Source organism: Hemicordylus capensis, chromosome 11 (assembly GCF_027244095.1).
Source record: "Hemicordylus capensis ecotype Gifberg chromosome 11, rHemCap1.1.pri, whole genome shotgun sequence".
NCBI classification, from domain to species: domain Eukaryota; kingdom Metazoa; phylum Chordata; class Lepidosauria; order Squamata; family Cordylidae; genus Hemicordylus; species Hemicordylus capensis.
In genome coordinates this window covers 23955083-23981608 of record NC_069667.1, presented here as the reverse complement: position 1 = coordinate 23981608, position 26526 = coordinate 23955083, and the positions used below count along the sequence as shown (strand labels likewise).

Sequence of the window (26526 nt, the reverse complement as noted above, 5' to 3'; positions counted from 1 at the left end):
TTTTTTTTTAATAGAGTGCAGCTCTGCCGGAGGGTTTTGACCGGCGGACCGGAAGCTGCGGTAAAAAAAGGAAATAGATAGAGTTCTACATTTTCTTCTTCTTTTTTCTTTTTTTGCATTTTCATCCACTCACAATAGTAGTCGTTGACTTCATAAGGCAGTAAACACTTCCGGTTTCCAACCGAAGGGAGGGGATCTGTGCAGAGTAAATAAGGCGGGGTACCATAGAGGTCTTGGGGGGTAGAGCGACTCCCTCAGACGGCTTGTTGCTCCGGCCGTGACTGCTGTTCCGAATATTTGTTCTTGTTTGTTTTTATTGATTAAATGGAAAATAAAATTAAAGTAAAATAAAATCAAGAACAGGACTGGGCAATAGAGTGTGTCATAAAGCTTGTAAATATCTGCATATCTATTTATCTTTTTTATTTAGCTTTATTTATGCTTTTGGGCTTACAAGTTTGGATACATCTTCATACCAATTACCATTTCACTAAGAGGGGGAGAAACCGGAAGTGAGCGGCTCCGAGCTGCGGCTGGGCCGGAAATGTCGCAAAACCGGGAAGTGAGCGACGTTGGCTGAGGCCTGGGCTGGTTGTCAAGCGATGGCTCCCGTCTCCCGCTCCCGGAGCCCGGCGGGGTCTCCGGTCTCCCGACGCGGACGCGGGGATGATGGCTCGAGCAGCCCTTCTCCGCCGAGGGCCAGCCGGAGCAGGAGGTCGCGGTCCCGCTCCAGGTCCCGGGAGCGCAACGGCTTCAGGCAGCGGCCTGGACCTCCGCACCACTTCGGCCACCGACACGGCCCGGAGCATTACGGCAAGGAGCAGGAGGAGTCGCTGCGGCAGAGGCGAGCGAGGAGCCCCCGGAGGAGGCTGTCCGCGGGGTTAACCTGCTGACCTGTCTAGACCTGCCCCGCTTCCAGGGAGGCCGGGCACCGCGACCCCTCCCTGGCTGCCCTTTCCATAGGCCCCGTGCCGCAATTCAGCCTGTCAGGCCTGCTCAACTGTGGGCCCCCCCAGCTGTTTTTGAACATAGGAAGCCGCCTTATACCGAGTCAGGCCCTTAGTCCATCTAGCTCAGTATTACCTACCCAGGTTGGCAGCGGTTTCTCCCAGGTCGCAGGCATTAGTCTCTCTCAGCCCTGCCTTGGAGATGCTGCCAGGGAAGGAACTTGGAACCTAAATGCTGTTCCCAGAGCAGCTCCATCCCCTAAGAGGGATATCTTACAGTGCTCACACATATGTAGTCTCCCATTCAAATGCAAACCAGGGTGGGCCCTGCTTAGCAAAGGGGACAATTCATGCTCACTACCAAAAGACCAGTTACAGTAGGGTTACTGCCTCTGGCTGAAGCTATTTCTGGTTCTCATGCACCCCAGTACCATTCACAATGATCAAGCCATTACAATCTTGCTTTCAATAGCTATCTTAAGATCAGGGGCTTTTTAAGACTTTGAGAAGCCGGGGTGAGGGGGCAGAATGTTCATTTGAAAACCGCCACCCCTCTTTTCCCTCTGGCTGACAGACTGCACAATGTCACAGGTGTGGTAGGATGTACCATGTGCAAGAATTCTGTTGGACAATTTGTTGTGCTTGCCCAGCAGAGTTCTTGATCTTGTGCCACTGTGCAAACATTACATTCCACTGTGTGTCTATCATATGTGAGCCACTGTGTTCTGTGTCAATGTAATGGCTCAAAATACTGAAATAATTCTTGGTTCTGGGGTTTTAGTTTAACTGATTAGTTTTACTGCCTTGAATGAAAATAACCCTGAGCCATATTTCAGATGAGGCTTGGGGCCTGAGGCAATTGCCACCTTTCTCTCCCTGACCCTGCCAAAAGCCTTGTTTGTAATTGATGCCAATTCTTGAGGGTTGGCAACCCTACCTGACTTGTACAAACTTCACAGGGGAAGCTGTTCCTGGCATTGGTGTTCCACCTGATTTTTTTTCTAGCAAAACCAACCTAGAATCTGCCCTGGCACCTTAAAAGCAAATATATTTATTGTGCATATGCTTTCATAGACTACTGTTGGCTTTTTCAGATGCACAAAATGGTACCTTCAGTTGGTGCATGTGTGCATATTTATATATCACACATACACAGATATGGAAAAAAGAAAAACATGGGCTATGAACTGCTATAATCTATGACAATTTTATAAAGCTTAACTATTTCTATTATAAGCATGGTGATCATTCACAACAGCAATAATTGCTGATAGCAAAATTCTCCTAGCTGAGCTACATTAATGCTGTAATGAGACAGGAAACCATCTTCTAGGTGCTGTCAAATATTTAAAAAGCAAAGCAAAAACATAGTCCTTGCTGTTACAGTCTAAAAGACATTATAAAGTGTGTCGTCGAGTCATTTTTGACTCCTGCTGACCACAAAACCTTGTGGTTGTCTTTGGTAGAATACAGGAGGGGTTTACCATTGCCACCTCCCACACAGTATGAGATGATGCCTTTCAGCATCTTCCTTATATAACTGCTGCCTGATATAGGTGTTTCCCATAATCTAGGAAACATACCAGAAGGGATTTGGACCAGCAACCTCTGGCTTATAGTCAAGTCATTTCTACACTGCTCCATTAGGTGGCTCTCAAAGACATGATACAGTTGTGTTAAAAAGGGAGGGAGACAGTTCTGGGCATGAAGGGCTAAATATGTCAGTTGGTCCCAACTGAGCGGGCAGTGCTGTCTCACTTCTCCCTCTTTTGCAGCGAGGCAAAAGCAGCTTTTCCTGTTTATAACTGTGTTCCTAGCTGCTGTTAAAGGCACAGTAACAGTTTAAAAAGTGTCCACCTGCACCCCAAGTAGACTGTTGAAGACACAGAACATCTCAGTCGGATGCCTTTTGTATACAAAAATTTCTTGGTAGCAGAGCATGGTAGTGCTCAAAATATACATATGTGCTTTCTGTCTCTGTGTTATGCTGCGTTTATATGTGTATATAATACAGTGTTCTTGGTTGTAACAGAAAAGTATCTTTTACAGGAGACTGAATGAGAGAGAAAGAATAGGTGAACTTGGAGCACCTGAAATTTGGGGACTCTCGCCAAAAGTTCCTGACCCAGAGTAAGTGAAGTTGTTTTTAATCCTGTTGACTTTTCTCTTTGTACACTCTGGAGTGATCGTGATATCGGATTGGTTTTCAGTTCTTCTTTGTTCTCTCACATTCCTAAGCCAGGGTCTCCATCTCAAACTTGGAGAATGATTCCATCTAAGCAGATCAAATTGCAACATGTATTTATTGAATTTCTAAAAATTGTTAGCTGCTGTTTTGCTGACACTCCCAGAGAAGCATACAATAAAGTAGATGAAGAAATATAAACAACAGCAAACATTGATAAATGCTATATTGATTGGGCACTACAAAAAAGGGGAACCCATTAAATAGTGAAATCTCTCATCCTGCTTAGGGGTCATGTAGAGAAGAGCCTTTGTTGGGGGCGGGGGGACTCCTCCCACAACCACCAAAAAAAGGAGAGTGTTGGTTTTTAACACTACTGGCAATTCTTGTATGGGAAACCTTCAGAGCACTCTAAGCCCCTTGGGCTAACTTCAGATCCGCTGGCTTGAGTGAGAATGAAAGTAAACGGTAAATGCAGCTATATCTAGCCCTGGATCCAAAATATGGTGGCTTTTTAAGTACCTGCCTTGATTTGGGCCATACAAGAAAGCCTTTCAGGTGACTATATCTCTTGCTCTTGATTACCCTAACATTAAGACTTTTTGTGTTCTGCCTTTAAATCTAGTTCTGATGAACATACCCCTGCAGAAGATGAGGATGGGACATCTAAAAAGAGCAGCTCCTCTGATTCCAGCTCTGAAGGTATTTCATGTTGATTAGATATTGTTTTGTTACACCAACAGCTGTTGAAATTGCTTAAAGCAAATTACGTCAAGAATAATTAGGGTTGCCAGTTCCAGACCCAGGAACAGCTTCTTTCTGTGGCTCTGGGCACATTATTCGCTTATTTCTCCATCTCCATTCACCTGCTTCCTTTCCCCACCACCAGCTGTAGAAAACAAGATTCTGGTGAGAGGATGAGTTTCTACAGCTCAGAAGCAGCAATGATGCTTTGGATCCCCTGCTTCTGTTACAGCAGCAGCTTCTGTCTCTGGGTCAGGAACTGGCCATCTAAAAAATGGTGCATTGGAATGAACTTTGCCTTGATTGTAAAACATTTCCTTTTCAAATATCTTTCAGAGGAGGAGAAGAAAAAGAAGAAGAAGAAAAAGAAGAGGAAAGCTGTTTCACGTATGTGCACATCTGCTGTGTGGCATGACTGTTTCTGATTTTGAACAGGCCTGAGTAAACAATGCCTGCAATTGGGCTATTGAACTGCAAGGTTATAGCTACATACTGCAAAAATTACACTGGTTAGAACAGGTTTACTTATAGTGGCCTCTCCTCCCTGGGAATTAATTCTTTGTGGCTGCTTTGAAATGGCTGGCAGATATTCTAGTTTGCTCACTGGAAAGCAAAATGAGGACAAGGAGGAAAGCAATATAACTGTATCCATTTAGAAAAGGTTACATTTAGCGTAGGCATGCTCTAGTTATAGTTAAAAGCTGAGCCTCTCTGGCATATGAAGTCTTGAGAGCATTTTCTAAATGTATGCATGTGTTGTAAGACTGAGGCTGCAGTGCAGACTTAACACTAAACTAGTGTTTAGCATTGCGTGCATAAGGAGCTCTGAGCCTTGGACTTACATGCTCTTGCCCCTGCCCTCCCCCCCACCAAGCTTCCCCTTTTGCTTTAGAATCACTGCAGTCTTTTCTTTATGTCCAAACTCTGGAAGCTATGGTTTATTTTAAAAGTGCAAACCCTGATTAGTTCAAACAAACCATAGTTTCAGGTCCTGGTTTGCTTGGCCTAACCATGCTTGAAATAAATGATAGCTTCCAGCGTTTGGCTATAAAGAGAAACTGTGGTTTATTCTAAGCACTCAATTGAAGCTCTCGGTTGCCGCCTTTAGTGAGAGGAGGGAGAGTGAGTGAGTTTCAGGCTGGGCTCCGTTGATGCACAGAACACTAAGTTGTGGTTTAATGTTATACCTAAGATTCACGAATGAGCAGAACCACACTTTTGCCGTTGACATACATCTCTGGAATTCTCCATCCCTCCTGCCCTCAAGCATTTCATGCCTTTCCCCTAACTTTATTTTTATTTGTAATGTTAACTAACTTTTCAGGTGAAGAGGGGAAAAAGAAAGCCAAAAAGAGGAAAAAGAAGCATAGAAAGTAAGTGATCTTTCTTTCTTTCTTTCTTTCTTTCTTTCTTTCTTTCTTTCTTTCGTTTGCTTTCATCTTCCGCTCTTTTTGTCTTTATATTTTCCTTCTTTCTGTTTTGTGTGATAATATTCTGGGCAAAGTTCTTAGTGAAGGGAACATGAGTGTGGGAGGATAGAAATAACTAAAGGGACTAGTAAGGTGGGGGTGCAAAAATACGTTGGCCCTATCCACCCCCAGCACAGTACTTCCAGTGACTGTTGCTGGTGTGTGTCTTATGTTTATTTTTAGAATGTGAGCCCTTTGGGCACAGGGAGCCATCTTATTTGTTATTTCTCTTTGTAAACCACCCTGAGCCATTTTTGGAAGGGCGGTATAGAAATCAAATTATTATTATTATTATTATTATTATTATTATTATTATTATTATTATTATTATTATTTTGTTGCGGGTCTATATTTGTCGAAGCCTTGAAACAATTTTGAATGTTTTTTTCTGTAACCCATTGATTGCTGGAAGCTTCCAGAAGTGACAACAGACTGAATCACTTTGGTCTTGTTCCTACCAGCCTTGCTTTGGTTTCTCAACAGAAAAAAGTCAAAGAAAAAGAAGAGTAAGAAGAGCAGGAAGGACTCTAGTGATTCGAGTAGCGAAGATTCTGATGACGAAGGGCTTCAAGGAGGGGACCTCTGGATCGAGAGATCAAGTAGGTTGTTGCTGCTCGCAGTGTCTGGCAAACAGGTGTCTGTTGTCAGTAAATGGGTCAAGTTTTGTTGTTGTTAAATGGCTCAGGCTACAAATACATGGATTTTAAGTTAATTTAATTGAGTCAGTTCTAGATAGGAAATTGGCTGGCATGATTTGGAATAAATGGTGATTTGTGTGGCAGGTTGAAAACTTGATTCTATCATTGTTTACATAGGTCGTAGAGAGATGTATGTGTGGTATTCATGTGTGGTTTTGAATATTATGAAATCAGACTAAATCTGCCCACGTATGCAGCCTTCTCTGTGATACTGTTCGCTGCTAAGTTAATCCATCTTTCAAGGTTTGTAGACAGATGTTGGCTCTGAACTGATTTATTTCTCACAAAATGTATTATATTTATACATCGTAGTTGTTCTCCAATAGAAAAACCCAAGGCAGCTAGCAAAAGAAACGTTTAGGCCAAACAGGCCCATGGATGGGTCTTTCCATTGAAGAGTGGTTAGATGCTGCTGGAATCCAAGCACTTGGACTGGGCTAGGCAGAACAGTGGAAGGGATGGCGATGATGTGCAGATGTGTTAAAACACTTTTAAAAAAAACATTATTTGCAGAAAGCAGAAGGTTTAGTAATCATTCTTCCTTTTATTGCCCCTTTGCAGAAAATACGGATGCTGTGGATTTCATAGGGCCAGAAGCTCCCACAAGCCATGCCTCTCAAGATGACCGGCCTTTGAAGTAAGTGCCGTAGCCTGTGGTTAATGGAGGCAGTTGAAATCCCGGATTTCCGTGCACAAATCCAAGTGTCGTCGCCATTTCTATCAGCCTTGTTTCTAAACCCTTCAAAGGAACTTGCCCTCTCCGAAATATCCTCGCCTACTTTGTGGTGCGTGGAGGTGGATCTCTCCTTATTTTTTCTGCTGCAACTGCAGCTTCTGAGAAGGTTTCCAATGGAGCAGGGAGGGGGGAGAGAGAGGTGAATGGGTTTTTGTGACCCAAATCACACAAAGAAAGATAAAACACAAGCTTGAAATGTGTGAGCATTTGAGCTACCAGGTTTTTGACTGCAGAGTTCCACTTCATTCTGTTTGCTCCTTTAAATCTAGACTTAATTTAAGGGCTAAAACTTTGTCCTTAAAAATTCAGCAGCGAGTATCAGCCACTTCCCAAGGCTTCAGTACAAACTGGTGCCTTGATCCTTCTGCAACCACAGATTAGTGGCTTCTGTTTTTATTCAGGTCTCCCCTCCCCACCTCCAGCTTTTGAATTAATAAATAAAGTTCCCGGGGCTTTAATTAGGTCATTGCAGTTTGCAGCCATGCAGGTTTCTAGACTGCCTGGTTGTGAATGAACCCTGTGTTGGAGGTAGCAAATGATGTCCGTGTTTTGTAAGGATCTCTTCCTTCATTATTTTAAGATGGTATTGCCTTTATCCCTTAAAGCTACGGACATGCTTTGCTTCCTGGTGAAGGAGCTGCTATGGCAGAATACGTAAAAGCTGGAAAACGCATCCCCCGCAGAGGTGAAATCGGCCTGACGAGCGAAGAGATTGCATCGTTTGAGAAGTCTGGCTATGTCATGAGTGGCAGCAGGTAGGTGTTTGGGGATTGCCGTGAGGTTTTCCCACACTTGCCAGGCTGTTTGGCTGGCATATATTTGGGGTGAGTTACAGGGAGACATTCAGGAAGGTCCTGTGCAGGAAACACTCTGCCGTTGCCTGGATGGCAAGAGACTACTGTCTTCTGATGCGTGCCGTTTCTCTCGCCAGGCATCGACGAATGGAAGCCGTGCGTCTGCGCAAAGAGAACCAGATCTACAGCGCAGATGAAAAGAGAGCCCTGGCGTCTTTCAACCAGGAGGAGCGGCGGAAGAGAGAGAACAAGATCCTAGCGAGCTTCCGAGAGATGGTCTACAGAAAAACCAAGGGCAAAGATGACAAATAAACTCCTGGTTGTTTGTATAGCACAGATTTGACCTGTTGCTGGCACCCACCCCTATCCCAGCAACTTGCCAACTGCAGGACCTCGTGCGGCTTGAACTTGGGAAGCAGGTCATCTGTCTCAAGTGACAGCCTTGGCAGGTTCATTTGGACAGCCTGTCCAGTCGCTTGCAGGGCGTGGCCGTAACAGATGCCCACAGGCCGAAATGGGACAAGGGTCAGAACTGCGTAAGGCCTTCAGTCAAGCAACCTGTACCAAAATGTGGTGATGTGGTGCTGCCACCAGCTGGGGATTTGTGGGGAGGGGGGCATTTTTTAATTTAATTTTCTTTTATTTTTAATTCTCTGAGCTCACTCAAACAGTTAAGACCCAGGGACTTCCAAGACCGAACTTTGGGATTTGATTAAAGCTGGTTAAGAGAATGTTGGGCTTGTAGTATGGGCACAGACAGATTGGAGTAAAAATCTATATTTTATTGGGCTGGAGAACAAATAAAAGGTGATCCAAATATGTTGTTTCCAAGCCCCTGTGGCCGCTGAAGCAGTTAACACCCCTAATGCTGTGTAGTACTTCTGTGGGTAGATCACTTACAAAGACAATACCCCGCATTAAGGTGTTACTGTGCATTATTTCGCATTTCATGTTTTTAATAGAGCAAAGTGGCTTTTATTATAATGTTTTGTGACTTAGACTCCGTGTAAATAAAGCCGTCTCTTAGCACAGATTTCATCATCATTTTGTAATTCCGTCTCTAGCGATATGAAGAATCTGGCCTACAAAAGAGAAAACTGCTTGGAGAATTTAAGGAGCTTACTGCCTGTGTTGTGTAAATGGGATGGAGGCGTGGATACCTTCTGCTGTGATGGCATAAATACTAGGGTGGGTTTTTAACTATTAATAGCTGGGGTTGGATTTCTTCAACTTAACCAGTATTCTGCTAGTCCTTGGAATCCTGGCGTTTGTGGTGAGCCACACAAAGATACTACTAAGACTTTCTGCCTTCTGAAATTCTCTTGTGCTACCTGACAAATCATTCCTGAAGTTTGGGGGACCTTGTGAATGCCCTCTGCAGCATGAGGAGCTGTGATCTGAAAAAAAGGAGAGGTGGACCCACCGGGAAACCCCAGCGTTGGACGGGAGAGGGAAGCTTTATCTGCTACAGGGATTCTCAAAATCCCATCATCCCCAGCCACAGTGGCCAAAAGGCCATTGGGGGATGATGTGAATTGTAGTCCAGTGACATCTGGGGATCCAACTTTGAGAAGCCCTGGTCTACTGCATTCTAAGTATCCCTCACTATACCTCCAAAACTATGTATTTCTGGAAAAATATTTTTTTAAATAAATTGTTTCCCTGAGTGCACCTGATTCCTGCATGTGTTGTTTTCTACATCGTTGGTTTGCCATTTTAATTCAGTTGCATTTCTATTTTTATTGTATAAACTGCTTTGAGCATTTTTAAAGCAGAAAAGCAGAGTAAAAGCAAATATTGTAGTCAATTTCAGAGAAACAGTAAGTTCTTTTGCTTTCTTTGAAATTGACTATAATAATATTTTATTTTTACCTTGTTTTTGTGCTTTAAGATGCTCCAGGTAGTTTATAGAATTTTTTAAAAAATAACTACAAAAACAGAGAAAGAACAGTACTACAAACTGCATTACATTAGGAGAGGTGAAAAAAAAATCACATAGATTCAAGGGCAACAGAGAAGGAAAACACCATCTCCTCACTGCAGCAACAGTGATGGTTTTTAAAGGAGATTTAATTTAATCCACAACTTTGGAATTATGGCCTGGGGCCAAAAGGCAGATATTGAATACAGACCAATACCCCTGGTGTATCCCCTTAGAAAAGGGGACACATCATTATGCTAATATGCACTCTGTAAAGGCACTGCTATTTTTGTTTCTATATGGACTCAAATATTTCAGTAAATGAGGATCTCTGATTTCATAATCTAGAACCAACAAGGTTAAGGGCCTTGATGCTTTTTTGGGGGGTGCATGTATGCGTGCTGCATTCTCTCTCTATATAAAAATCAACATTTTTAATATTCTCACTACTTCACTATCAATGAATTAGCTAGTTAAAAGAGAAGCAGAAAGACCAAAAAGTGACCATCAGGCTAGAGATTTACATCATTTTTAATTTACCAAAAAGAAGCAGGAAACAGACATAAATACAATGGTTGCAAATTTAAAATCTCTTCATGGCACTAAAAGCCAATAGCCTTCATCATGTAGATTTTGCTTTCAATTACGTCCTTCAGCCACTTTTCTTTAAAGCGGGACTCTCCTGGCCTACGCAGAGAAAGAATGAGGGCAATTATATCTAATATATAAATATAAGCAGGAATTTAAAGCAACCCAACATTTTGATTAAGCTTAAAACAAAAAACCACGCTGTCAAATATTGATTTATTTATTTGATTTCTACACCGCCCTTCCAAAAATGGCTCAGGGTGGTTTACACAGAGAAATAATAAATAAATAAGATTGATCTTATTTTATTACCTGTCACCAGTTAGTAATATACAATATTACCAGTTGTATATAGCCAAAAGGTTCCTTTCAGCCTTGCCTTCTTCCAAAACTTCCTTCCAATTCCACCACAATCCCTAAAAAGGCCCCACAAAGTTCTTTTTCTGACTGGAGCTCTGAGCAAGGAATTCTCACGCTAGGGGCCTGGGATATATTGTGCAACAGTGTGTGTGTGTGTGTAGGTATATAACATTGTGTATATATACATGCAACATTGGGTTGCACGTCCCCCCTTGTCAATTAATAGCCATAATTAGGAAGTTATTTCACTATGCCTGTTATATCTTCAGATCTTAGCAGAGGATAATGTTTGTCAGTGAAAACCTGGTTTTTGCATATCAAGTTGCTTTAGAAGCATATGACCAAGCTTGGCCTCTCCCCACTGCCGGCCCCAACCCCTGGTAATTAGCAGCCCTAGATGCAAATCAATTTGATCTATGTAAAGAAAAATTGCTCCTAGGGGGTTCATCTGGGATAAATAGATTTTATTATCCATGGCAAAGCATCTAAGCAGAATTTCTGAAACTTGATTCAGTAGTGAAGTGTAGTCAGGATGTTGGGGGAAAGGGGTTAAGATTTGTCAGTTGGTCTGGGAATCTGGGTGGAGAGTAGACGGGGTTTTCAGGAATAGGTCAGGAAATTGTTTGAAACTGATGTCTGTGTGAAAAGCCATAGGCAGAAAAAAATGCATGAAACTAGTAACATCACATGCAAAAAAAACCAAATACCTCTTGATATGGTATGCTTATTGCCATTGCTTTAAAAATGAATTCTCATCTTTGACCCATCCTCTCTGAGACTCACATGTTTAAGGTTTTAACCCTGAAGTGAAGTGACCGGTACAGTAAGACTGTAACACCACATTATTTGGCACTTATGTGATAAATCACAGAAAATACCTATGAATGAGCTTATTTGTCTCCACCACAAAGAATACTTCAACAGGGAATGTCTGTATCAGATAGAAAACAAGACTGTTAAAATGCTTTAAACGGGCAGATTTCTGTTTTGTTAAAAAGAAACTGACTAAATATGACTTTTTCATGGACACTAAGAACATCTTAGGAAAAGCAAAAAGATGCTGACAGTAAATAGCAAGTACTAATTAACGCTTCTTGGAACTGAGTTCCATAGAATTGGAGCCATACTTATGATTCACTCTTCTTTCCATCCTGGCTTTGTACGGTGTTTGTTTCTTCAAATTCTACTTTAAAAAAAATAGCAAGAGGGACTAGATACAAAATGGATAATCTTATTAATATAGTGATACATGCAAGTAAAACAGCAAAAGGCTTTCCTACCAAAACTGTGGTCTTACACTAAAACAAGAAGGGAGGAGATCTGGTCCTGTGGAAGCAAGCATGAATTGTCTGCTTTGCTAAGCAGGGGCCACGCTGGTGCATCTGAACATTGGATGTGTGAGCACTGTAAGATATTCCCCTTAGGGATAGGGTCACTCTGGGAAGATCACCTGCATGCTTGCATGCAGAAGGTTCCAAGTTCCTCCCTGGCACCTCCAAGATAAGGCTGGGAGAGACTCCTGCCCATATCCTTGGAGAAGCCATTGCCAATCTGTGCGGACAATATTAAGCTAGATGGAATAAGAAATAAGGCAGCTTCCTATGTTTCTTCCTAATGGCTGCAGAGGTTGTAACTTTCTGCAGCTATGCAGTAAGTTACAAAGTTATAAAGAGTCATTCCTGATAATGCAGACTCACTTTTCTTCCTCTCCCTCCACCCACCTCAGTACATTTCCCATTTCCCTTGGGTGCAATCTCATGCACTTGGGGAGAGTGAATTCAATAGCTGCACAGGATCGGGCCAGCTGCATAGGTCTTTCCCTCTCCTCCTCTGGTTTGCCCTGCCCAGATGGTGGTATTAGTTTACCTAGAGCCCCAGCAGCAAAGGTTCACATCAGGGGAGATACTGACAGGTTACCTCCCTTAGGTGTGTGCAAAGGGCATAAAATCCCAAGACAAAGGCCTCTTCTGGTTTCTGCTGTTACAACAAGCTTATCACCTGCTCTCAGTTGTGTTACCAACCCAAAGGAGGAGAGGAGACTCTTGCAAATGATCAAATGTCTGGATCCAAAACAGAAGTGACTCAAAGGGGTTTGTGGGTGCCCCCCCCCACCATATTCCCTATTCCCCACAATCCACCAGCCTGGAATTCTACAGCAAAGTAAAGTAGAGACAATACTGTTGTCATATATGACAGTCCTATAGCTTGAGTTAATTATTTTAAAAAGCTTCTGTTGCCTAATCACTTATTCTACCCCAGCAGCAACCGGCAGGCAAGGAGATTCATTGATTACATTATCTTCTATAAATATTTAATGTATTGCAAAATCCTCACTTCCCAAATGAAGTTCTCTGCTACTCTTTCGCTCCCCCAGGCTAGTAGTTCTGGAGCTGCTCCTGACCCAAGACGTTCAGCTAGATCTCCATTATGGTACACCAAGATGAAGACACCCTACTCATGGTCTGAGTTGATTTGTATCTGGAGGAGATACTCCTGGCAGAGTCTAAATACTTACCGGTGGCTTAATTTTGGAAATCTCTATGATGAAATAAACATTTGCGGTTGCTCGTGGGATGGGTTTCCTACAGGTCGGGATGCTGAAGCGTACCCGATAGTGGTATCTTGTACTGTACTCTAGTTCTTCGTCACACAAATAGTTCGTCCAGTGTAACCAGCTCTCATGAAGCTCCCATGTCTGTGGAATAAGCATAAAGCCATGCTGTGTTCCATTAGTACATGCATGTGCTTACCTTGATCTTTGGTCCAGCAAAACGGATGCCTGAGTCCCACTGATGTTGTCAAGACTTGTGTGCTTACCTGAGAGTAAGCCCTATTGGCTCCTTCTACATGAGGCATGGAAAGGCTTCCTGATCATGGTAGGAATCATGTACACGAAAATATATCTGGAAGAGCAGCAAGGCACCCAGAAGGGAGAGGACTTTGACGAAAGGCCTATGGGATAGTGGACTGAATCTGTACCTTATGTCTCAGTCCTCTCTGAGGTGGCTAACCTCTGTCACACTGTACTACTTCAGACTGTAGTCATGAGCTCACACGACAAACCGTTTGTCCATGGAAGGAAAGGTTCCTGCATGTAGAAAACCAGCGGCTCGCACACAGAGCAAGGACTGCACACGGGTGCTGCAAGAAAGCAGCCTAACAGAACTTCCCAACTCACTGCGCCAGTGCAAGAGGGAAAGTGGTGGGTTTTGACGGCCTCCCCTTCCCCAGGAAGCCCTCTGTGCCACCTGAAAATATGTCCCTGAGGGTTGAGGGTTGGGACATATTTACAGGTGGAACGGAGAGCTTCCTGGGGAAGGGGAGGGCATCAAAAGATTGTCCCTTCCTTGCTGTACCGGGGCAGTTGGTTGGGAAATTCTGTTAGGCTGCTCCGGTGCATTCTTGCTCTGTATGTCAGCTGGTGTCACCAACAGTCTGTTATGAGCAGGGACGTCCCTTATTTCAGCTCAAAACTGTCTGTCCCTTATGGGATGCCATTTGTCCTTCATTCATTCATTCATTCATTCATTTTATTTACTTATTTGAAACATTTGATATACCACCCACTCTGAAGACTCTGGGCGGTGTACAAAAACATGCAAAACAAGACAGCATTAAAATTACATTCTAAATAAAACTAAAGTGACTAACGGGGCGGGGGGGAATAGATAAACTACAGGGTAAAAGCCTGGCGAAAAAGAAAAGTCTTCAATAAAAATTTTAAAATCACCAAGGAAGGAACTAAATGAATCTGCAGGGGAAGGGAATTCCAGAGAAGTGGGGTGGCAACCGAAAAGGCCCTTTCACGGGTCCTAGTGCCCTGAACCTCTTGGAAATCGGGGACCGACAAAAGGGCCATCTGAGCACATCTGACCGGACGGGATGTAAATAGATGGGAGAGGCGGGTCTGTAGGTAAAACATGTGCCAAACCCCGTAAGACTTTGAAGGTCAAAACCAGGACCTTAAATTGAACTTGGTAGCGAATAGGCAACCAGTGTAATGGCTGTAGGAGAGGTGTTACCCTTTCATATTTTCTGGCACCCATAATTATTTTCAGCTAATGGAAACAAGCTCTGGCCCAGATCAAACCAGTTATTTTAACCAATGGTGAAACCAAGGTGGTGATCATGAGCTCCCAATTCCTTTCCCTTCTCCCTCCCTACCAGAGTATTCTGTGATTCCGGTGGGATGAAGGCCTAGGGATGCCAGTAGTCCTGTATTGGAAACATTAACAAAAACATTAACCTTAACAGTCATCAATGACTGGCTAACTTACCAGCCTCCAGGTATCGGGATCTTGAAAATCATGCAAACAATGACTATCACACAGTGCTCGTGTGTGAAACCTATCATTACTGGCTAGCAATGCTTCTCTTTCTAGAAAACAAAATTATGTCACACCCAGCCCAGCTAACCATGGTTATATCAATAAGCAGAGGAGAAGCATTCTAAGGCTGCATTCACCCATAACAGAGATCTGGTGTTTCAGGGACCTGCGGTTTCCTTACTGTTACATCCGAACACATGCAACTCTGGCACTATCCATTGCATGACACAAGGTTTCGTGTGGGAGACTCCAGTCTGAGCTCTAGGTTTGTAGTGAGTTTTGCTGCTCAAAACCAAGGGTCTACTGAGCCTCCATTCCATCTGAATGCAAAACTGGAGGCTGCATTTGGCTGGACTGGAGTTGAGGGAGGAAGCTCCTCCTTCTCTCCCTTCGTGATTGGCTGTGTGAGCTGTCCTCCAAGCAAGGACAGCCCACACAGCTAGTTTCCCCTCCTCTCTGCTGTCTTGCTGACTGCAGAGAGGACGCTCTCCCTGTCATCCAAAAGTGGACAGGAAAGCAGAGGGTGGGTGGGGAGTGAAACCGCGGGTCCATTGGACCCATGGTTCCACGTGACGTGCGAATGTGGCCTAAGCTGTAACTAGTTTAAGCTGAACACGGTTAAAATGCATACAGCACTGCTACTCAGGCTCCCAGTTACCCCCACATTCTGGGGACTTAGCACAGGGCATTCTGGGACTTCCACAGCCCCAACCAGCTCCGTGACGAAGCTGGTAATCATGTGGGCAGCCGATCCAGCTGCCAGGGCTAGCCCCCTGATCGTCTGCAGGGAGAGCGGGCACCAGCTCTCCCCGCAGAACACTATTAGGCTCAACACACTGATTGCATTTAGAGCCTCATTATTTAATAAAATAAACAGATTTCATACATTAAATGGATCATCTTCGGTCACTTGCAAATTATCCCTACTTTTTGGCTACAGGCCTATTTCCAGCCAGTTTCTAACCATTTAATATACACAGAAGGTAAGTGATTTTGGCTTGACGCTAAAATGCACCCTTAAATATCAGCTCTTCAACTTACGTTTAAATATTCTTCAATCTGCAGCAGTCCTTTTCCTACTGTGAAATCCTTGCATGTCGACCATGTAATATTGTTGACTTTGTACTTGGCCGCTGCAGCTGAAGGGGGGACATGGATTAATCCCCAGCACAGCTGGATTTCATACCCTCCAAAAGGTTTCACATGCATGACAAACGCGCCCGCAAAATACCTGCCTCTTTCTTCTGGAGCTCTCTTAGAGTCTCCAAGGCCTCTTTGATGATGTCATTGGCGATCAGTTGTGCTTTATTTTTTAGGGCTTCCAGACCGTCCTCTTTTTCTTCCAAGTCCATTGTCATCACCTCTTGAAGAAAAGAATATGGTGGCACAGAATTATAAGGTGCCATGGGGCCCTGTCCCCAAAGGGCTCACCGTCTAAAAAGAAACATAAGGTAGATACCAGCAGCAGACAGACACTGGAGGGATGCTGTGCTGGGGATGGATAGGTCAGTTGCTCTCCCCCTGCTAAATATAAGAGAGTCACCACTTTAGAAGGCACCTCTTTGCTCATTTAGCAGGGGGATAGCCTTTTAAAACAAACCTTTGCAAGCTTTGAAAGTGGGGCAGGGGTGTGTGGGGAAGGTGCCAGCAGCCTCCTCTTGTGCTTCTTGTAAGGTTTGCTAGGAGTTTGCTAGGAGTGTGAGGAGAAGCACTCCTTGCAAGGGTGCCAGGGTCCGATCCATCCCAAAAAAGCTGCTTTGACGGCACCCCAACAATTTGCTGCCTGAGGTGGAAGCTTTGCCTTGCCTCATAAAAGGGCTGCCCCAGAAAAGGGCTGCGTGCACTGAAAATCAAGTGCATAGATCTGATTCTGTGTCATTTATTTTGCTCCTGCTGCTAATCCCGGGAAAGATCAATAAGCAATGCAGGGCACGGAGGCCTCTCTAAGAGACGTCGGGTAGATAGGAGGGTATATGTAAACAGCTAGATTAAAGATGCATAAAGAGCTGTTTAAAATATGAAGAAAAGTGCCTGTAGGTAGAACATTCTCCAAATAGAGCCATGCAGCTCTCGGGTGGGGTGAGAGAGAGAGGAGCAACCAAGAGAGAGGAGCAAACTCCTCTGGTACCCACCCACCCCTGGCTCATTCAGATGAACCGCTCCTGATCCCTGAATCTGCAACCCATGCTTGTTGCCTTCACACATTTCAAGTCCGCACTTTAGGTGTATGCCTGAAAATGTTGTGTGTGTGAAGAAAGAATGAAATACATGGACTAGCTCATGCCTTTGCATTCCTTCAGTCCTGCATTTTCTGTACACTCTTCTGTGATTGGTAATAAATTTGCAGTCCCTGCGACCGGAAATTAGGGGCTGCTGCTCTTAAAATAACCAAGGAACCCTGGATTAAGCCCAGGAGTCTTTCTATGCCAACAGAAGCAGCCTGGGGACTTAAACACCTGCCTCCACCTACGTACCTTCCATAGTTTTGTCCCTTGCAAATGGGATTTACTCTATTCCCCCCAGGATACGGGTTCCCAGGGCTCATTAAGCAGCTGGCTTGCATGCTTCTGCGACAAGTGTTTGGTCACAATCGTCACCCGGGCAACCACAGTTCAGCCAATAGAACCGCAGCGCTCAGGTAGAGGCATTCCGTTGCACTTAAAGGGGAAGCACTGCTACAGACCAGCTCTTTGTGCACATGATGCATAGCAAATGTTTTCATGAGACAGCGAGAGGCCGGCAAGGGATTGTTGCTGAGTTTCTGTTGTTTTCACATTTGGGAGCAGGACAGGATACGAGGTCCTTCAGCATACTCTTTCTCTTTAATATGAATGCACAAAGCTGCCATATACTGAGTCAATTCATTGGTCCATTTAGCTTAGCATTGTCTACACTAGCTGGCAGCAGCTCTCCAAGGTTTCAGGCAGGAGTCTCTCTCAGCCCTACCTGGAGATGCTACCAGGGCTTGCTGGTCTTGTGGTAGCAAGCATGACTTGTCCCCTAAGCTAAGCAGGCAGGAGTCTCTCTCAGCCCTATCTTGGAGATGCTGCCAGGGAGGGAACTTGGAACCTTCTGCTCTTCCCAGAGCGGTTCCATCCCCTGAGGGAAAGATCTTCTAGTGCTCACACTTCTAGTCTCCCATTCATATGCAACCAGGGTGGACCCTGCTTAGCTAAGGGGGCAAGTCATGCTTGCTGCTTGCTACCACAAGACTAGCTCTCCAAGGGGCTACTGAGGAGAGGGGCAAACACGGGCAAAGCGTTCTCAGCAATCTAGTGTGACAAAGGGACAGCAAGAGGGACAAAATTCACAAAGGGACAGCAAGAGGCCCAGGCCAAAACTGGCTTTTGGAAGTTCTGTTATGAAACTGGGATGCATTTTTAAGCCAAACAAAGGCCCATTCTGTCACACCCTCCCACACCTCCCCACACCTTGACCTGTTCCAGTGCGGAAAGTATTCTTCTGGACACTTCCAAAAATAGGACAACATCCAAAAGGTCAGGGTGGCATAAACATCACCCGTGAGTTTGGGGTTATACTAGACTCGAACTTGTCATATAGACTACATAGCCTATGGTGCATACTAGGAATAGCACAGCAAACTACAAAACATACACAGGATCAGAACAAACATGGTCCCCATGTTTCCATAAAACGGACATGCAAAAAGCAAAGCAAAGCATTCTCAGCAATCTAGCGTGACAGCTATACGCATTTCTCTTATTCCTACAAGGCTGTGTGTAGCCAACTCCAGGCACCTCAGAGGCAAGATGCCTCCAGATACCAGTTGCAGGGGAGCAACAGCAAGAGAGAGGGCTTGCCCTCAGCTCTGGCCTGTAGGCTTCTCAGAGGCCTGAAACGGGATGCTGGACTGGATGGGCACTGGACCCGACACATAGGAAACATAGGACCTTTTCCCAGCCACGGACATACGGATTCTCAGTTTCTCGCAGCTCTTCACAATTAGGAAGCAACTGAAAATCTCCCACTCTCTCCCCCACCACAACCTTACAAAAGAATACAGGACCCTGGGTGGAACAGCCCCCACCTCAAATAACTAACAAGCAGGATAGCTGTTCGCTGGGAATCAGACTTTGATTTCCAAGGCCAGCAGGCCAGCCCGGAACTCAAAGTGTTCTTGGCTGGCGGGGGGCAAAACCAAACCACCTAAGGTGCCGAAAACTCAATGGCCAGCCTTGCATCCACCACCCAAATCAAAGGGGCATGTGACCCATCTTTCGGAGACCACTTCTCAGAGAAATGGTTCCTATTGATTACATGTGTGTGCTCAGCAAGGCAACCCACACAGGAGACGCTTGCTGCATTGCTCAGCCTTTGTTTTGTAACCAGCTTTTCCCACCCAGAGCATCTGCACGCCAGCATTGAGACGGCAGCGAGAGCTCCTTCCTCAGGCCTACCTTCCTCCCAGATGCCAGGTCGTGCCGTTTGGGGCCATTTCGGGGCATTTGAGAGGAACCCTTGACACTGTCTCTGCCACTATCCTCACTGCAGCTTTAAAAGCCCACTCCAATACACTCTGTGACACACATTGCCTTAGCACTGTGTGCGTGAGATGGAGATGGAGATGGAGATGGAGATGGAGATGGGGTGATTTGCTCTGGGATTGTAATTTCATTTTTATCATTTTAGCGTTACAGTGATGTTGGACTTTCTCACACCATCTATAATATAACATAAAGAACATAAGCCTGTAGCGTCAAGAAGCCTTGGTTATTGCTTCTTCCGTACACTTTACAGATCGGCAGCCAAGACATTTTACAAAGCAGTCGTCCTCATTTGGGAAGAGATGGCCAAGACGGTCCCTGCTTCCATGGCTTTTAGTAGGCCATTTGAGTTTATATGTGTTATCGACTCTGGGTTGTTTGTTCCCTCTCTTCTGCTGCTGCTTGTGACAGGAAATCTTCCTTTGGGCTTTAATTGATTCGCAAGTTCAAAGCACTTCCTTTGCAAAGCTGTTCTGGATTTCCCCAAGTAAGCGGATGAGGTTTCTCTTTCGAGAGACGATGACTTCAGCCTCTGCAAAAGGCAGGAAGCACGATGAATTTCACGGATCAGAGTCTCTGGTCCTATCATCGTTTATAAATTGCTGCCTTAATCATTTCAGGGGGTGACTTCACATGGTCCACCAAAGTCTGGGGCCCTGAACACACCCACTAGGGTCTAGGATCCCAAGCTGAGCAGGCAAAATTCGCCCTGCATCCCCCTGTCATGTTCTGCACAACTTCAAATGTAGCTTACAAATGTCAGGGCCTAAGTGAGCACACACCTTGTCAAGTGGGGATTCTTTTCTATTTAGCAGGGGGAGGGCAACTGGCCCTATCCGTCCCCAGCACAGCAACCCTGCAGTGGCTGTTGCTGGCGTCTGCCTTCTGTTTCTTTCTTGTACTGTGAGCCCTTTGGGAACAGGGAAGCCTCTTTATTTATTATTTATTGTTCTGTGTAAACCTTCTTGAGAGAACCTCCTTGAAAAGCAGTAAACTAATAGAACTGTATTATAGTTCTATAAAACATATAGTACTATATACATGCAGTCACCTTAAGTGGAGCAGCGGGGAAATGCTTGACTAACAAGCAGAAGTTTGCTGGTTCGAATCCCTGCTGGTACTATATCAGGCAGCAGCAATATAGGAAGATGCTAAAAGGCATCATCATCTCACACTGTGTAGGAGGAGGCAATGGTAAACCCCTCCTGTATTCTACCAAAGAAAACCACAGGGCTCTGTGGGCACCAAGAGTCAAAATCAACTTGACAACACACTACCTTTACCATATACATATATTATTAACTGTAGTAAGTAGCAGCAGCAGCAGGTGAATGTAGGATGAATGTTGCCAGCCCAGCTCAGGAATCAGACTTTAGCGGGTTTAGACAAAATGCCCGCTGGGAACACATGCTACTCAGGGACCCAAGGTTGGGAACATAGGAAACTGCCTTCTACTGAATCAGACCATTGGTCCATCTAGCTCAGTACTGTCTACACAGACTGGCAGCAGCTTCTCCAAGGTTGCAGGCAGGAGTCTCACTCAGCCCTATCTTGGAGAAGCCAGGGAGGGAACTTAGAACCATAGAATATAAGAGCAGCCCTGCTGGATCAGGCCCAAGGAAGCCCATCTAGTCCAGCATCCTGTTTCACACAGTGGCCCACCAGATGCCTCTGAGAAGCCCAGAGGCAAGAGGTCTGTGCATGCCCTCTCTCCTGCTCTTGCTTCCCTGAAACTGATATTGAGAGGCATCGTGACTCTGAGGATGGAAGTGGCCCACAGCCTGAGATCTCTCTGAATTTGATTCCTTCAAAGAGCAGGGGAAATTCAGATAAAGACGAACCAAATATAGAAGCCTCAGTTAATTTTGTAATTAATAGATTAAAGGGTTTAGTGTTTTTGGAAGAAAAAAACTTTGCCGGAGAATAAGTGGAGGAAGTTTTGGGCATGGTTGCCAGATGCCAGATGGAGAGGAGAGCTGGAGTTGTGGTCGCAAGCATGACTTATCCCCTTAGCTAAGCAGGGTCCACCCTGGTTGCATTTGAATGGGAGACTTGATGTGTGAGCACTGCAAGTTATTCCCCTTGGGATGGAGCCGCTCTAGGAAGAGCATCAGAAGGTTCCAAGTTCCTTCCCTGGCAGCATCTCCAAGAGAGGGCTGAGAGAGATTCCTGCCCGCAACCTTGGAGAAGCCGCTGCCAGTCTGTGTAGACAAGACTGAGCTAGATGGACCAAGGGTCAGACTCAGTATATGGTAACTCCTCCAATAATGTAGGATCAGAAGAGTATACAATTTCAAAAGTATTCTGAAGTAGACAGGTATGTCTCTGTATTCGCTCAGGGCTATTATTATGCCATGTGTTATATTTTTCTGTACTGACCTGTACCTCAATTTGTATTTATATGTTCTTATGTATTTTTGTAATCATTCTCATTATATTTCTTATGCAATTTCTTTTCTGTAATATATTTTTATAAATAAACAAAACTGTCTAATATTCACTCCTAACCAACACGATTTCTCCCTTACTGGAAACTTCTCAGTAAGATTAAGAACAAATGGGCATTTATTCTTCTCAGACAACAGAGCAAACACAGGTGGTGGTTAGAAAAAAAGCCAGTGGCGTGGGACTTTGAAGAGATGGTTGATAAAAACTATTTCATCTTCTCAAGGTTCAGCAATTCCAAAAATGTGGAGTCGTGACTAAACTGAGGTGACTCTCTGCTTGCCTGGAATCTACTCTCAGTAGAGCGATTGCTCTGATCCCAAATCTAGGAGCACACCGCTCCTTCAAGGTAGGCTGCCACCAGTTGAAGACTGATCTAAAGCCACTAACCAGGCTTAGACATGGCTTCAACAACCTAGGACTGTCTGGCTTGGGACTTACAGGCACGGTACACAGCCAGAGTCCACACAACCCAGCTCTAAACAACAAGATTTTATTCTGAAAACAACTCAACAGTAGCGAATGACCTTACGAGGCACATGGGGAAAGGTTTTGCAAGTCACCCTCCAGAACCTGTGAAATCTGACTGAAGCTACTTCTAAGTATATGGACTTTATTAAGAAACAGGGGTTGTACACAGAATAAGGGATTGGGGGGAAATAGGGTGAAACTGGGAGTAAAGAAAGGTCTGACCGATGACCATTCAGGCAAATGGTCTGACCAATGACCATTCAGGCAAATCAAATAAAATCAGTAAATCAAACAGAGGCCGCACTCGGCATAATTTGCATTTTGTTCTGGTCAATGACTCATCAGAGCCTATCCTCTTATTTTAAAGGTTCTCCGGGCCTCCAAGAATGCACTGCTGATCAAAGGAGAGAGGCAGAACAAGCAGCTCCTTCTCTCCTTGAGATGGCTCACTGGAATCCCTCCCTCCTCTTTGGCTTCATCGTCCTTTGGACCGTACACAGCTCATACGATGCCTTTCCAACAGGAGCGCCTGCCTCTGTCTGCGAGACTATGTTGCCTGTGCATTCTGGGGTCCAGCCCCAGGTGGGTCCATCCCCCTATGAATTCCTGGTTAACAAACCTTCCTTCCAAGACGGAAAGCCGCTCACTGGTAAGCTCTTCTTTCTGAAGTTGAAAGATTTCACTCAAAAGCCATTGTTTTATCTTGCGACTTGCTCCTCCAGTGAGGAAGTGACTTTCTTTCTCTAGTTTCTGGTGTAGCTAATGGCCAAAAAAAAGTGTCACTAGGGGCTATGAGATGTTTCTAGCATGGCTTTTGAGGGCTGGTAGCTACGAGCTAGGAGGTAGCACCCCAGTCTGCTTGGGAAGAGGGCTGGAAGGAAAGAGTTTGGGAGCTGGAGTGTAGTCAACAAAAAGGAAAAACTGCTTCATAGCTTCATAGTCATGGCAAGCAAGGGCCATGGCGATTGGGCAGGACCGTTTTGATACCTTTGTCCCCAGTCCAGATCCTTGGCTCTGCGTACAGAGGGCTGTTGTTGGAGGCGCGGTCATTTGGTTCCACAGCTGCCCTGGGATTTTGGCAAACTCCACCCAACAACACCAAATTCTTACAGGTAAGATACACGCTGTCATGCCTCTAACTTTTTGTTTTAACCAGAGTGCTCCCCGCCCGAGACCAAATTAGAGCAAAACAGTTCGCAGTCTGAGAGGCACAACTTTAAAACGAGGGCTTCCGCTTGGTATTGATTTGTTCTTTCACCCAACGTTTAAGGAGGAGTGCGTGAGATTGGACCACGGAGAACAGACTTTAGAGCGCACGAACGCCTCGTGATGATGACGTGCTTAGGCTGAAGGACTGTGCTCGACACTCTCTTAAGCTAGGAAGCCAGAATTTTAGGCAGAAGGTGCCAGGTTCAATCCTTGGCATTTCCAGGTATAGCTGGGCAGGTGTTAACTCTCTATGAAACCCTAGAGAGCCACTGCCAGTCAGTGGGCCACTAGCTTGGATGGCTTTAAAAGGGGCTTAGACAAATTCAGGGAGGACATGTCTATCAATGGCTACTAGACTGGTGGCTATAGGCCTCCTTCAGCCTCGGAGGTAGGATGCCTCTCAATACCAGTTGCAGGGCAGCGACAGCAAGAGAGATGGCATGCACATGCCTCTTGCCTGTGGGCTCCCCAGAGACATCTGGTGGACCACTGTGGGAAACAGGATGCTGGACTAGATGGGCTTCCTTGGGCCTGATCCAACAGGGCTGTTCTTATGTAATGCAGACAACACTGTGCTAGGTGAACCCATTGTCTGACTTGGTAAAAGGCAGCTTCGTAAGTGAATGAACCAGGTCTTCCTGAAATGACGTCAATGTAAATAATTACATGATGTTAAACCCAAACACTTCAACCCCGTTCAAACATTATGCTGTAGGTGTGTACAAATATCTATACACTTACATTTAAACAGTGAACTTGGGTACAGGTCCCTCAGCTACATGGTACAGATAGGGAATATGTTGCTGTATCTGAGTTCAGTGTGTGGATACCTGTGTGCATTCATTGTACAAGTGTTGAACAGAATGTATTATTAGGGCTTGTGTTTGCATGACATGCTTTGCCAGTCTTTTAAGGCACATCAGCCATGTGTGATCTTCTCAAAAACAAGCAGGACTAGTAGGTTATGCTTTAGTTTTAAGTAAGCTGGGAGACTCACAATCAGAGCAGGGTTGGGATCTTGGGCCAAGAAAAATGAAATACATTGAGACCAATAGTGGCCAGTGAGATACAGCTTCCCACACCAAATTTAAAATGTGAGAGAGCTTAAGGAAGGTTCTTAAAGCTTTAAGCTTCCTTAATACCAAGAGAGGAGAGCTGGTCTGGTGGTAGCAAGCATGACTTGTCCCCTTAGCTATGCAGGGTCCACCCTGGTTGCATATGAAAGGGAGACTTGATGTGTGAGCACTGTAAGATATTTCCCTTAGAGGGGATGGAGCTGCTTTGGGAAGAGCAGAAGGTTTCAAGTTCACTCTCTGGCTTCTCCAAGATAGGGCTGAGAGAGATTCCTGCCTGCAGCCTTGGAGAAGCTGCTGCCAGTCTGTGAAGACAATACTGAGCTAGATAGACCGACTCAGTATATGGCAGCTTCCTATGTTCCTAAGCTGTTTCCTTTTGCAGTGCTCTGGAAACCCTCAAGGCGCAATCACTCACTCTAACACCGATTTGAAAACAAGACAGACGGTGTACACGTGGCTCCCACCCAGCAATGGCTGCCCCCAGGTCATTAAATTTGTGTAAGTTCCATATACTCTTTAAAATATTGGTGCCTTCCCTTAAGTCTGTTTGATAATGCAGCCCTCATGGAAGCAAAAAAAGGTCATTAGGTGGGCAGAAATATTGCCCGGAGATTGAACATGAGGCCCCCTTCGTACATTTTGCTGTGGTTTTATTCTTCCCTGAAGTAGTTTTACCTTTTAGAAAGTAAAAAGAAAAGCCAGAGACAAACAATCATAGTTGGTTTGTTTTTAATAGAAATATATCTAAAAGTCCTGATGAGCAATGCACCAGCATAGTTGGACGGGTAAAATATTTTGTCTGGCTGATAACCGGAGCCAACATTTCTTCACCCCTGTATAGATGCTTGTATGCAATAAGCAGTTGCCCTGTCCCTTTTTAACTAGGGCGACAGTTGCTCAGTCCCGTGATATCTACTGGACCAGTGTCAAATCTAAAGTGATCTGGAGAGGTGAGTTACTCACAAATTCATGGTGTGAGATAAAAATCCATTTTGAAGGCAGCCTCAGACCTCCTCTAAACTGGGTCCCAGGACATGGTCTGAGGGCTTGAGAGGCAACTTCCTCTGGTCAGTGTCCAGATGGGAGCTCTGAGCTCCCAGTTTGGGATCAGACGTGTTTCTCATGTCACCTAGCAATCTCGGGAATGTCTGCTTTTTGCTGCAGCCTATCTAAGGGGATGGTAGATGCTCAGTGATAGAGCATCTGTTTAGCATACAGAAGGCCCCACACTCAATCTCTGACAACATCTCCAGCTACGGCTGGGAGAGACTCCTGCCTGCAACCTTGGAGAAGCCGCTGCCAGTCTGTGCAGACAATACTGAGCTAGATAGACCAAAGGTCTGACTCAGTATATGACCCAGGATTGGCTTGCTTGACAAGCCCAAAGTCTAATTAGCCTAGCATCATTTCTAATAGTGGCCAGTCTTTTGGAGCAAGCAGGAAACTGGGGCAACTCCTATTTCCTGCCTGTTGCCCCAAGTCTGATATTAAGAAGTAGGCTGCTCATGAACACAGAAGCCCCATTCCCCTATCACGGCGAAGAGCATGGCCTTGGGACAGCTGAAATGATCCTGTTCTCCAGGCAAGTGTCCATGGCCACGAGCTTCGATCTTTTTTAAAAACAGAAATTTAATGGCTTTGTCAATATCCATTTGCCATGATAGCTTAATGGGACATCCGTGTGCACAGAGGCAGTAGTTACCAGAGGCTGGAGAGCAACCACAGAGGTAAGGCTATAGTCCTCATGGATGGCTTGTGTGCTCCAAAAGATGCCTGGCTGGTCACAAGGATGCTGAACTAACTGGCACAGCCTGATCCAGCAAGCCCAGGCGAAGGTTCTTCTGCTATGTGTGGCTGGACCTTTGCCTTCTGAACTATGCATTTCTCAACTGCAGCCCAGACTGGGCCTGAAGACTGACCTTCCTGTTCTTTCCGACATTACAGATCGCAGTGCTACTTGTGGAGCCCAGACAGCGACAAGCACTCTTTCTACAACAGCCATGCTCTCCTCCCTGCTTCTGATTTGGCTTGGCTACGTTTAGAATCCAGG

At 45.0% G+C, this 26526-nt stretch overlaps 2 protein-coding genes and 1 long non-coding RNA gene across 4 annotated transcripts; 2 read left to right on the top strand and 1 right to left on the bottom strand.

The window, feature by feature from the left end:
* Window positions 1-521: 521 nt before the first annotated feature.
* On the top strand, window positions 522-8606 carry NKAP (NFKB activating protein). Its single transcript, XM_053274019.1, has 9 exons — window positions 522-844; window positions 2997-3077; window positions 3758-3834; window positions 4213-4263; window positions 5201-5249; window positions 5829-5944; window positions 6605-6680; window positions 7385-7534; window positions 7711-8606. Exons 1-9 carry the CDS (start codon window positions 603-605, stop codon window positions 7883-7885), a joined length of 1017 nt encoding a protein of 338 aa, XP_053129994.1. The 5' UTR covers window positions 522-602; the 3' UTR covers window positions 7886-8606.
* Window positions 8607-10007: 1401 nt separating this feature from the next.
* AKAP14 (A-kinase anchoring protein 14) lies at window positions 10008-17353 on the bottom strand. Of its 2 annotated transcripts, none has more exons than XM_053273362.1 (6): window positions 17245-17353; window positions 16002-16204; window positions 15812-15909; window positions 12958-13137; window positions 11321-11373; window positions 10008-10181 (listed from the first exon to the last, which is right to left on the bottom strand). In XM_053273362.1, the coding sequence occupies exons 2-6, from the start codon at window positions 16174-16176 to the stop codon at window positions 10097-10099; spliced, it is 591 nt and encodes a 196-aa protein (XP_053129337.1). In that variant the 5' UTR covers window positions 16177-16204; window positions 17245-17353; the 3' UTR covers window positions 10008-10096. The 2 variants fall into 2 exon arrangements, with proteins under 2 accessions (XP_053129337.1, XP_053129338.1); XM_053273363.1 differs by having other exon boundaries at window positions 16002-16133; window positions 17245-17352.
* A 7512-nt stretch (window positions 17354-24865) lies between these two features.
* On the top strand, window positions 24866-26526 carry LOC128335437 (uncharacterized). The gene is made up of 3 exons (XR_008311613.1): window positions 24866-24974; window positions 25362-25426; window positions 26421-26526. It is a non-coding gene; the product is annotated as an uncharacterized LOC128335437 (long non-coding RNA).